The sequence below is a fragment of the Pristis pectinata genome, chromosome 12 (assembly GCF_009764475.1).
Source record: "Pristis pectinata isolate sPriPec2 chromosome 12, sPriPec2.1.pri, whole genome shotgun sequence".
NCBI classification, from domain to species: Eukaryota; Metazoa; Chordata; class Chondrichthyes; order Rhinopristiformes; family Pristidae; genus Pristis; species Pristis pectinata.
Genome location: NC_067416.1, coordinates 19,733,822 through 19,747,267, shown reverse-complemented (window position 1 = coordinate 19,747,267; position 13,446 = coordinate 19,733,822). Strand labels below are relative to the sequence as shown.

Here is a 13,446-nt window from a genome sequence, read left to right as displayed (position 1 = left end):
GTTCTAGTGCATGATTCACAAGACTAGTTGGCACCTATAGCAATTAAGAAATCAAACAGGCTTATTATTTATTGTGAGAGGTATTGAATATTTCAAGTATTCAATAGGACATTGGTGAGATGATATCTGAAATAATGTGTACAGTATTGGTCTCCTTATATAAGGAAGAAGTTAAAAGCATTAGAAGGTAAAAACATTAGATTAGAAGTTTGTTTTTATTTTAGTTGATCTGATGACATGGATTTCCCTTTACAGAAGAAAGGGATATTACTGCTAACAACATTAACGAGGAAAGTGACTGGGGGTGCAGCAAGTGAATTATGTCACATTTTGCTTTTAGGAGTCTGTCAAACAGTGTTGGGTGGAGCAGACTTGGACCAGCTTTAGGAATGACAACATCCAGTTCATTCAAAAGGAGGGGAAGGGAAGACATGAAATGAGGAACAAATAAGTTTGCTTAAAAAGCAGCCAGAACAAAGAGAAGAAAAGTAGACTCCAAGTAAATTAATTTATTTCTACTTATTGTGTAAAGTATGCTGAAGTAATCCAACATTGACTTCTGGAATTTTACTGTCTAATGCACCTTATCAGTTGCAAAACATATTTTAGAAACTTCAAAATTATACGATTGGTTATAATTTGCCTTCAAATTGTCCCTAATTATTACCTTTCTTGTTATTCCTATTTAATTTTTTGCAAAATACACACCCATTAGTAACCAATATTTTGAAATTGTTCAATAATAGCAGATTTTGGAAACATGCCAGAAATCCTACTTACTACTAAAGCTTTAAGCTTCCTAACCTGACTGACCTATACCTGTTATAAAGTTTTTAAACATTTATATACAGATGAAAATATAAACCAAACTGAATTAACATCTCAAATATAATTGTACAATAGATTTTTTTTATCTGAGAGAACTGGCCCTGTTAAATCCTTTATATCCAGAAGACATCCTTTCCCTCTTTCTCACTGGGCATTTTTAGTATTTAGTTTACCTAACATGCAGACACCATGTCTGAATAGGCAAACATAGCCTAAGAAATTATCTTCATGTTTCTTTCTATATTTTCACAGATGGCTGCCATTCTTTTTAAGCTTTAGGAGACTTTTCAGTAAATGACAGTACCCTGTTTTCTAATGGTCACTTGTCTGCATAAGTGCTACTAACATGCGAATTATAGAGAAGGTCTTGCATACCTACGAAAAAGTTCAATGTGAACCACGGCAGGAGCGATCTTATCCACCACATCTGCTATAAAATTGTACTTGTGTCGCAGGCTGTTTGGGTCATTCTGACCTGTAAGCAAAAAAAGTAAACAAGTGAATTTAACAACTAATTTCAGGTAATTTTATTCAGGTTAGGTATCCTATATGAGAATTTTGGAAAATTGTATTGCAGGATAGTTTGGGTGATACAGTTGCTGGAATCCAACTTACAGAGCCAATATTGCATTTCATGCTAAGTAACATCACACAAGCTCAAAAATACAGTGTATATTAGAAATAAAATTCTTGCAAATTATTTTATTTAATTGTTATGGAAATATTGTCAAAATCAAAGTACTGGAAATATTGCAATAGGAGTAGACTATTTAATCCCTTGAACCTGTCCTTCCACTCACTGTGATCATGGTTGATCAGCAACATAACTTTTTATATCTACCTTTTTCCCATGCCCCTAGTTTCTTCAGTGAACAGAAGTTTATCAATCTAATTTAAACTTAACAGCTTATCATCACTCAAATTATCATCATTCAATTGCAGAAAAGAATTCTGATTGATTACAACCCTCTTTGTAGAAATGATCCCTCTTCTCACACGAAAGGTTAATTTTAATGCTCTTAGACTCTCCAACCATCAGAAATAGCTTTCTTCCATCTACCCTATCAGTTAGTTACTCTTACTAATTTGAAAACTGCAAACAATTCACCCTTTTAACCACTTATATTCTCCAATGTCTCTGCTCATACTTTGGAGTCCAAATACAATAGCTGCAATATACTTTGTATAGCTGCATTAGAACTTCTACCCCTCTCGCAGTCTAATCCACTAAATATTCCACTAGTCCTTTTGATTATTTTCTGTACCTGTTCATGGCACTTTAATGATTTATGTACATGAACAATAAAGACTTTCCACATAACCATACAACACAGGAATCTATTTCTGCCCATCAAGTCTATGCAGGCTCACAGAACAATCTCATCAACCCACTAATTTTTCCTCACTAATTTTCCTTTTCACTAATCTCCTCACAGTCCTTTCTTCACTCAGATTCTACCACTCACCTACACACTGGGGAAGAGGTATAGTGGCCAACTAACCTCCAAGGGTTCATGTCTTGGGATGTGGAAGGAAACCAGAGCACCCAGAGAAAACCCACATGGTCACAGGGAGAATGTGCAAACCCCACACAGAGAGCTCCTGAAATCAGGATTGAACCCAGGTTTCTTGAGCTATGAGGCAGCAGCACAACTAGCTGCACCACTATTCTTTGGACCTCCATTGTGAATAGCTTTCCACTAGTGTATTGTGGAGGGTGGTGGCTGTCACGTGACAGTACTGCCCACTACCTGGTCAGAAGACACATCACTGCCAATCAAGGTTAGGCCCCGCCCCACCCATCAGCACACACCTGACCATTGGCCCCCTGTAAATTACCTGGGCTGGAACCCCCCCCCCCCCCAGCCCTCCAGCACTATAAAAGGCACCACGTGCTCGGCTTGCTGTCTTTGCCACATTTGAGGGACCATCTGCTTCACTCCAGGCCGAGCACCGTGGAATGGTGCTGGAGAAATCGTTCGTGAGGTGTGCACTGTTAAAGGGTTGGGAGTGTTTTAGTTAGTGTCCCCAGTAGCATAGAGCTGTGCCTGCACTGAGTCAAGGGGTGGGCAGGTATCATATTGTTTTTCCTTGATTGTGTGTGTCTGAGTGTGTCATCCCTGGTGCGATTTTCCCACGTTCACTATAAACTGTGCATGTGTGTGTGTGTGTTATTCCTGTTACCATTTTCCCATGCTTGTCTTTTGTAAATAAATCACTTACTGCCAGACTGTGTTCAGAGTCCTTGCTTTTGAGACCCCTTGAACTTGTTTTCTCACTCACAGCAACTAGTTAGAAACTCTAAAACCCACAGACTTTGCTACCCAGGTCAGAAGGCACAAGGGAATGCTAGCTCCCCTCCAAATCACCCATCATCCTGACTTGGAAAAGCATAGCTGTTCCTTCATCAGCAAGTCATGACTCTGGGGATCCCTATCTCCCACCAAGGTAGGAGCCTCGTTAACAGACGACAGCAGCCATTCAACATGGTGACTCACTACCAATTCCTCCAGGCCAGTTAAGAGTTGGGCATCAAATGTTAGCCATGTCTAGGATGCCATCATTTGACAACTGAAAAAAGAAAGTACCATTCTAATCGTTTTATATATAATCTGAAGTAGTTGGCCTCACATTTTTCTATATTGGTACATTTCATTAGGTTTTGCCCTGGTTGATTTAGTAATGTTATTTTTTTTTAATTTACTGCTTCCAGCTGCACTATTTGCCATAACACATCTTTATATCAGATACATAAATATTTCACTACTCAAAATAATCCAGAAGTATGCCATTTTGCGCAAATCAAACAACTTGACTCTCAGCACTGCCCTTTCAAATGCACTTGGCTCCAGCTAAATACACGCTAAACACAAAAGCATGCCCTGCATTCTTGCTCCCAAAAACATCGGTTTAATCTTAAATGTATCTGGATAATTTCTATTCTAAGAGGAATGACCAAACAGCTACTAATGCAATTATTGGCCACAACAAGCCTGTACCACTGTTTTGTCCTCGAAGGTTCATTTCAGATTCTTTAAAACTAATACAATACATCAAAATAAACATTAATGTGCCTTAACATTTAACTAAAAGACAGATGAGGAAACTTAAATTGTGGGTATGCTTCAGTGATTGGAGCTAAAATGCCTTGTTGAGATATAATTGAGAGAGGTTTAGCTGTACCATAGCTGACCTGGGAATGTATTTAGTTGGGTGGTGCAATCACCAAAGAGAAAGAACTTGCATTTTATATAAAAGATTTCACATTCCTGAGGCATCTCACAAGGCTTCACAATCAATGAAGTTCTTTTGAATCAGCCACTGTCATTATATAGTCAAATGCAATGTCTGCTTTTCAGCTTCCTGCAAGAAGTAACATAAATAACTTTTCCAGTGAGGCTCATCAAGGGATCATTCAGGAGCATTAATCCTTAGATTTAGAGCGGTTTCAGAAAGACACAAGGGAAAACCAAAATTAAAATGGAAGATGCTGGAAATACTCAGCAAGTCAGGCAGCATCTGTGCAGGGAGAATCAGAGATAATATTTCAGGTTGGTTATCAGAACTGGAAAAGTTAGAAATAGATCAAGTTTTAAATGCAGGGGAAAGGGGGAAGGTGCAGAGAGAACAAAAGATCAGTGATGAAGTGGAGGCCAGAAGAGATAAAATGACATGTGTAGTGGGAGTGCTGGTTAAAGAAAAGTGGTAAAGACTGTTGAATACCAAAAGCATATCTTGGGTAGGTTTAAGGAGAAGACAATGAATGAAATCTAACATTACTAGAACAGGAGAGAGAAAATAAAACCTGAAGTGCTGGAAATGTGAGGTACAAGACTGGAAAGGCTGATTAACCAAAACTGTCAAATTTGATGTTGAGAGCAGAAGGCTTTAATCCGCCTGTTGGAAGATGTAATGCTGTTCCTTAAACTTACTTTGAGTTTTGCTGAAACTCCTTTCACTTACAGGACTATTGGTATCTGGAGGACTCAGAATTAAGATAACAGGCAACAAAGTAGAGAAAGGAGCAGAAAAAAAATGTTATTTATCGAGCAAGATACGTTCATCTTGGAAACACTGACTTAAAAAGGACTGCAGAAACAGATGGAAAAATAACTTTAAAAAAATTGGACAAAGAGTTAAAAGCAGAAAATTACAGAGCTATGGGGTAAGAGGATGGCAAAGATCCAGGACAGGCATGAAGAGCTGACCAACTCCTTCTGTGCTTTTTGTACTGATTAAATTTCTAGTTTCTCAAACAGTTCAATGGATCTGAAGATAATTGGCATCTCGAGTTTGTCTAAAACTGGGCACCTCCCATTGAAGTACACCCTCAATATTGCACTGAAAATACTGGACTAAATGTCTGAGTGGTGAGAAGTGTACACATTTACCTTGATGAATACAAAACTAAATCATCCCTCCGTACACACATTCTAAATTTGATCTTTGCTTTTCTATTTCATTTTATCTAATTTTTAACTATTTAGCAATTTGATTATTAATACCATGAAATTCTATTAAATTCTCACATTCTCCAATTTCTGTTGAAGGCATTATCTCTATTCAATGTTCTTATTACCTAACGAGGAACAGCTGAAGGCTCAAATCATAAAAATGCTCCACTCCCCCAAGGTTAAAAAGAAATGCAAGATGTCTGGCTGCTTGCCCCCTTCACCACGTGTCCAAACCTAATCCTTCATTCTTGCTGCCAAGATCATTCAACATTTCTACAGTTGATTCCTCTCTCTCACTGTCAAAATGAGACAGTTACCTAACACAGAAAAACAAGCAGTTAGCTTTCTTTCAGAGTGGGTTTTTAAATGAAAAATTAGGGTTAGAAAATGATATTTGAACCAGCTTTTTTTTAAACTTCCAAATTATCTGGAAAATACAATGCATTAATTGGGACCCTGTGCAATTTCTCAGCAAAATCTTAGGTTTTATTTTAAGTTGTTGTCCAAATATAATGCATCTTTAGAATGGTGCTGAACAATGCAAAATATTTTATTGCTTTCAGCTTTACAATACGTTTCATCTTATTTGGATAGCTATTGAAGATATGAGCAACAACCAGGGAGTTTTCTCTGTATGTGTGACAAATCATACTCAGAAATCATTTGTATCCCTTTTGGGTTGTACGCAGTATTAATTAGGAAACTTGGGTGTATACCTGCCATTAAATTGCAACCAAAAAGGCTGGAATTTGCAGTCCGCAGCAAAGCATTGATGCTTGTCATGGACCCCAAAGCATCCCACAATGAACACATGATCACCATGTCAAGGACCTCACCTTTACTGACACTATCTGCTGTCAGGGGTCAGCTCCAAGAGATCCCTGATATCTGACAGCATTGAAGCCATCAAACTGAGCAACCAAACACATTTAAAAAGTCTCAAAGAGAGCATACATTTCACAAAGTGCTAATGATTGGATTATACAAATACAAGAAGAAATATCAAAATTCATTGAGGTTTGATATACTTACGAAAGAAAAGTTTAATGTGCATCCATAAAATTAGCTTTTTTTCTTGTAAGACAAATAGTTTGCCAACCAGTTATAACAGCTTAATAGTCCACAAAAAGACTTACAGACTACTTACAAGATTATCAGGATCTTTATGGCAGGATTACTTTGTAAATACCAGAAAGTCAGATTCTGGCTTTAAGTGATTCCATTGGTGAAGGTAGGAAACTACTCAACTTTTGAAGGCATGTTGGATCGTTGACTGCAACTTTAGGATTTCACAGAAATTCTTAAGTTACTGTCAATTTGACAAACATCAGCACTTTCACTGTCGTTACTACTGCAAGCCTGGGCCAATGAGGAATAAATAATTTACAAATCTAAGTTGCACAGACATTCAGTTTACATCAATGAAATAGGGGCACCACCACATGAAACAAGGTGCCATAAGTTGTACCAATTACAATACTGTTGAAGGTCTAAATGGGTCATCTGAAGCATTTTTTGCTGGGTGACCACAAACTGTGATTGTGACAGCACTGATTGCAGGCACCTTCATTTAAAGGCATCAGAGTGGCTAATACAAAGTGCTGAGAGAACAAATCAGAGGTTATTGCTTTTTGGAAGTTTTATGGTATTTTATATTAATTGTAAAGTAAAATCAGTTACTTTGGATTTCCAAATGGGACACCATTGACTTCTTCCTCTAAGCTGCTTGGTTTTTAATCTCAACAATGAGTGAGTTAGACAAATCTTCCTACAGTTTAAAATAAGTGAGAAAGATAAGGAAGTACACTCAAACCACAGTACTAAGAAATCATCGAACAAGCACTTAATTATACTCTTTCTTAAAGACTGTATAATTCATGCACTCACAAGAAAAAAAAGGCCTTTGCACAGAAGATACCCAACCAGCTGGGTATTTTCAGCAATTTGTAATACTGTTTGAGATTTACATCATCCAGCCTTATACTTTTGTACCAATGTAGTCTGTACGCTCTCTGAAATAATGTTCAGAAAATTCTACATGTACTGCTACTTAATGTATTTCACTCACTCCAGTTTCGTGGTTGATGTTTGAGTGCATGTTGAAGCAACTGCAAATATCTGCATGATCTCTGAGCTAAGTATTGAAGTTCAAAGTCCCTTAATGATGTTATCTCAAAACTATGTAAAATAACTGAAGTGTATTTTATAAAAATCATGAAGGATTTTGTAGAACAGACTGTGTGTGGTTATTAATAGCTAACAATGAAAACATTCAGATTAAATAACAACTGCTCAACTTAAAAAATTCACAACATGCCCCATTACTGGGTTTTATAACACCTGGAACTGGTGAGATTTGGCTGAATTTCAACATTATAACAACACTTGCTTTGCACCAAAACATGTTTTTTTTTAAATAGCATCAAGTCTCCAGTTAGCCAGTGCCGAAAGCAATTTTTTTTAAATGTTCTTTGGATTGATTCCACGTTAGCATTTTCCACTGACTCTTACACAACTGTAGTCATTTTGAATTAGGATACTGCCAAATCATCCTAAAGAAAATTTAGTCATTTAATAACTGGCAAATCCAACAAGTTGCACTTGCAAATCCCATGTTCAACATTAATTCAAGTTGCACTTTTGGACATTAAATAATTCTAGTATTGGTCAAATGCATCCGAGATGTCAGTGATAATCAATCCATGTGGATCAGCTCATTTTCTCTTTGCATCATAAAAAAAAATTATTTATAAAGATCTGGCTTACCATGTCAGCAAACAAGAGTGCACAGATGAGATGCTCGGGTAAATTTCTTAGATGCCATTGACATATTAAACTGGTTATCCTTTGCCTCCAATTAATTTTTGCACAGCTTTCAGCTTTTTGTGAAGAATGCCTCCAGAAGTTATGGGCCCCTCAACAATTTGTCAAGTTTGATTCTTTTAAGAATGCAACACTTTAATCATGACAAAGCTGCAGTAAAACATGCTTAGCACTTTCTTGAAAAAAAATTAAATGTTTTATTGAAATAAAGTACGTTTCTACTTGGTCTGTATTTTTCACTGAATCACGCTGACTGATCATCTGTAGTTCCAAAGGGAACTGCTAGCTAATAACAGACAGTATGTCAGTACATCTGGAAGTCATATGCTGGCTGGCCATTGACCATCTGTACCATTGGTGAAGCACTGTTCTGGTAAAGTGAGGACGTGCTTTGAATCAGACTCTCAGTTTTATGTCAGGGAAGCTGGAATATGGATGGCAACACCATTCATTTGAATGAACTCACTGATCATGTGGAGAAGAAGATGGTGCTCTTATTTTAATTTAAACATTAAAATAAAGTATTTGCTGGAATTTTAATATGCATTTAAATTTATTTTTGCTACTGATATTTTTTTTAATTATTCAAGTACATTTTGATGCCTCTTAAAAGACACTGACCTTCAGAGCAGTTAAAAATGCTGAAAGTGCCTGACAGCTATTAGGAATGCAATTTTGGAGATAAAAGAGCAGAACAGTGGCACAGCAGGTACCTTGTATGCCTCACAGCTCCAGGACCCAGGTTCGATCTTGACCTCTTCTGCTGTCTGTATGAAATTTGCACATTCCCCCAGTAATAACATAGGTTTCCCTCAGATGTTCCAGTTTCCTAAAGATGTGCTGGCTGAGATATTAATTGGATACTGTGAATTGCCCTGGGTTTAAGTGGGTGGTAGGAGAATCTGTCAAAAAGTTAATGGTGCAAGACAATAAATTACAGGGAAAACAAGGGAGGAGGGAATGAGATTGATAGGATTGCGCCAAGATCCAGTATGGATTCAAGGGGCCAAATGGCCTCCAACTATGTCACAACAGAATATGAAATGACAATGAAGGAATGAGTCTCTGAATCAAAGATACGTGATAAAGTTTCCCTGGTATTTTCTGGAGCTATGGTTATCACCCACAGTTGACATATATCCCAGGTACTTTATCTATCTGAAGGCACAGGAGACTGCAGCTGGAGCAACAAATAAGATGCTGGAGGAACTCAGCAGGTCAGCAGCATCTGTGGAGAGAAATGGACAGTCGACAGATGAAGAGTCTCCACCCAAAACGTCGAATGTCCATGTCCCTCCACAGATGTTGCCTGACCCGCTGAGTTCCTCCAGCAGTTTGTTTATTGCTAATCTATCTATCTGTTGGGTCACGTGCACATTTGCTAAATATGCATGAATGAACCAGTAGGTTACAATGGGCTTCCCTCTTTTTGGATGGATGACATAAACACATATCCCAGAGAATGTTGAAACCTTCAAGATCATTAGGTGAAATACCCAATTTAGGATCTTGATCAGAACGTGCAGATAAAAGGCCCGACTGTCAACACAAGAAACTTGTAATTATGAGATTAGAATGTGTGCTGCAATCCAATTAGATGATTATCACAAAAACAGTGTAGAAATGGATGCCAAAAGTCTCCTGCCACAAACACACCCTGTCCAAACAATATTTAAGATTTTATTAACACTGAGTTTCCCCACAATTTCTTCATAGTGATAATAAACCGGATTCTGATAATTCATCAAAACAGGTAACTGAAATTATGTGATATTTTAATTTATACTCTGCCCAAGCCAAATAAGGAATCTGGAGAGAAAGTCAATATAGTATAGTCAAATAGTTCAAAGTTTCAGTTCACAACTTCATACCATAAAACTATCAGACCACAAATGAATACTTGTAATCAGCTACATTTACCTACTTAATACACCTTATTTACTATATCTCATTAATATTGGTCTGTCTACACCCAGCTCTGACTTTAAGACACTTGATATTCATCTTCACCATCCAGGGATTAACCTGGTGGAGAAGATCAGCTACTCTTTCTCGATTCCATTGAAAGTAGTGCAATGAAAACCTAGAAGCAAATACATATAATGTACAGCACAGAAAATGATCATTTGGCCCAACTCTAAACAATGCGTTTCATCGTGCATTTCTTTGTAGCTTGTTGTCAATGCACATTCTACATTTATACAGCATAAAAAAGTGCTGAGTTTGAGGGAAAAAAAGTCAATTTACTGGAACCAACTTTGGGAATTAAATTTGTTTAATTCTGGCTACAAATATCCCTCAGTTGTTTATACTGAAATGAAACAAAAACATCCTCCCTCACTGGCAATTCAAGGTCATGCTTAATACAAGTTCCTTTTCAAATCAGATATTTCATTGAAATGACGGGAAAATTTTGCTTTATTTTCTAAAAAAAGAGCAAAAAATATCAGTGGTCTACATTTGAAACAGCCATGTAATTCAACAACATGTTCTAAGAACAATGCACACTATCACTTAAAGCCTCTCAAAATACACGTTGCATATCCAAACATAACTGAGATAACTAACATAACGCCCTGAGACTTTTGCCCAGCGCAACAATGGCTAACACAAGGGGACATAATTTTAAGGTGATTGGAGGAAGGTATAAGGGGGATATCAGGGTTAAGTGTTTTTTTTACATACATAGAGAGTGGTGGGTGTGTGGAACGCACTGCCTGCAGAGGTTGTGGGGGCAGATACGTTAGGGACATTTAAGAGACTCATGAATGATAGAGAAATGGGGAGCTATGTGGGAGGGAAGGGTCTAGATAAATCTTAGAGCAGGATGTACTGATGTTGGATAAGGTTCAGAAAAGATTTACGAGGAGGATTCCTGGAATGAAAGGGCTTACTTATGATGAACGTTTGTCAGCTCTTGGGACTGTATTCATTGGAGTACAGAAGAATGGGAGGGGACCTCATAGAAACATTTAGAATATTGAAAGGACCAGACAGAGTAGATGTGGTCAAGCTGTTCCCCCTGGTGGGTGAGTCTAGGACTAGAGGGCACAATCTTAGAATTAGAGGGTACTGGTTTAAAACAGAAATGAGGAGAAATTTCTTTAGCCAGAGGGTAGTGAAATTATTGAATTCTTTGCCATATACAGCTGTGGAGGCCCAATCATTGGGGGCGTTTAAAGAGGAGATTGATAGGTATCTAATTAGTCAAGGTATCAAGGGATATGGGGATAAGGTCGGAAATTGGGGCTAGAGAGAAATAGTATTAGCTTAGCTCATGGAGCAGACTCGATGGGCCAAATGGCCTACTTCTGCTCCTTTGTCTTGTGATCTTGTGATAAAATGTCCACACAACATATTGGGCCGAAGGGCCTGTACTGTGCTGTAGTGTTCTATATAACTCAACTTCATGTAATTATGCACGTACAGAATATCAGGATATGACACATCCGTCAAAGTATGGCCCCATTCTTACCCATTCTTATTTAGCGTTCGTTTCTACAGACTCGCCATCATAACCTCCAATGGTAAACTGGTCATCACGAATAGGAAAGTACGCGATAAAAGTCCATGCATTCCTTGTTGAGACATAACTGAGCAGATGTATAGGAACGCTACTTCTATGCAGACGCTTATTGTTCGTGTTCACATACCGGTTAAGTGGAAACTACCCACTGCCGGCCCACCGCTTACCTAGACCGCAGGCTCCCCTCTGGATGAAGATGACAGGCGGCTGGTTGAGGCTCTGAGCCCGGCGACTCACCGCCTTCAGGTGGCAGACGTTGCGGTAGGTGCTGCCGTCGCTGCCACACACCGGCTCGCTGCTGGCACAGACGCACACCCCCTTGATCCTCCTCTTTGCCGCGTAGGCGGGCGGCGGCGGTACCGAACACTTGAGCCCCTCGCCGCAGCTGGCCACGTCCGTCCGGCTGCCGCACGACTCGCCCTCGCCGGCGGCGCAGAGCGGGCAGCAGCCGCAGGAATCCAGCACCTGGCCAGCCCAGCACTCGGAGGGCAGCTCGGGGCACCGGGACAGGTCGCAGGGTTGCTCACAGCGGGGCGAGCGCCTGGTAACCCTGCCGTCCGCCAGCAGCCAGCAGGCACCCAACACTGCACACAACAGCATCATCTCCAACCAGCGCCAACGCTGCAAAGTGCATTCAAGAATGTCCTGTTAATTAATCGCCTTAACGCACCTCCCCAGGAGCTAAACATAAAATTAAACACCCTGCTCAAATGCTGGTGGGTGTACGAATGCAAAAATAAAAAGAGTTGCCTTAAGCTTTGGAAACAAGTCCTCTCCAGCCCAGGCAAGGGACCGCTCGCTTTATCCCGAGGACCAATTTCACCAGAGCGATGGGACTTCTCTCTGACAGCCCGAAGGATCAAACCCGCCGACCGCCACACAAGCACGGCTGCCTGCAACCATTGGTTTACTGGAGCGAATTCTCCGCCCCCTCTCGGCACGCTGACCCGCCTCTTCGTCGGGGGTTTGCAAGCCGGCCGGTCCGATTAGTTCGTTTCCATTCTCCCTGTTGCAGGGGAACTGCAGCTTATTCGGTTGTCACTTTGAACATCGCGCTGCGAAAAAAAAAGCAACCGTGAATCCAACAGGCAGGTTATGTAAATGCTTCATCTCCTTTTCAAAAACATCTCCTTGTTCAGGAGGTGTAATCTATGTCCTATTGTATTTGCTCAAAGTGTGATGGCCTGTGAATTACGACTCTCTCCAGAATGATCGTACACGACAGATAGATGCTGCATTCATAACCATCTCCCCTAATTTAGTTCCAGTCTCTGCAGGTATAGTTGTGCTGTATGGTTCTATATTTAAAAAAATCGAATCTTGGCAGAAACGCAAATGCTGCGTAAACGTCTGAAAAAAATTCATGTAATTGAGTTAAGAGAATACTTCCATCCACTAAACACCAGTTATATAATACTGAAATAATTCAGATTTCAGTTTGCAGCTTTCACCATCACGAATTGCAACCAAAGCTGTGGTCGATGCACCCAGTAGTATTCAAATATAATTGGTTTTCGTCTGATTTAGGGGCACGATTTCGGTGTCAATTAGAACGTGTGAGGATCCTAATTTACGAAGCTATTAAATAAAATGATTGTTAATATTTTTATTCAAGTGTAATTAATCATTTAAAATTTGTTTGTGGTGCTGTCAATGGATAAATTGTGATACTATTGCCTCTGCCAGTCAGATTTCTGGCTCTGTCAGTACTAACTGTCCTGAGCATGCAAATAAAATTCCATGTGTTATGACAAAGATAAACTAATCCCCCCTTGGGCACACTCTCCACAATCTGGCTAGGGGTTAAGAAATCAA

General features: G+C 39.3%; 1 protein-coding gene across 1 annotated transcript in view; it reads right to left on the bottom strand.

Annotated features, from left to right (window-relative positions):
• Positions 1–12,662, bottom strand: part of htra1b (HtrA serine peptidase 1b) — a 45,496-nt gene extending 32,834 nt beyond the window's left edge. Inside the window, exons 1-3 of the mRNA XM_052027655.1 lie at positions 12,382–12,662; positions 11,799–12,252; positions 1,204–1,303 (exon numbers count right to left, since the gene is read on the bottom strand). Coding sequence (XP_051883615.1) covers positions 1,204–1,303; positions 11,799–12,234 — 536 coding nt within the window. The 5' untranslated portion in view covers positions 12,235–12,252; positions 12,382–12,662. The remainder of the gene's footprint in view (positions 1–1,203; positions 1,304–11,798; positions 12,253–12,381) is intronic.
• Positions 12,663–13,446: the final 784 nt, after the last annotated feature.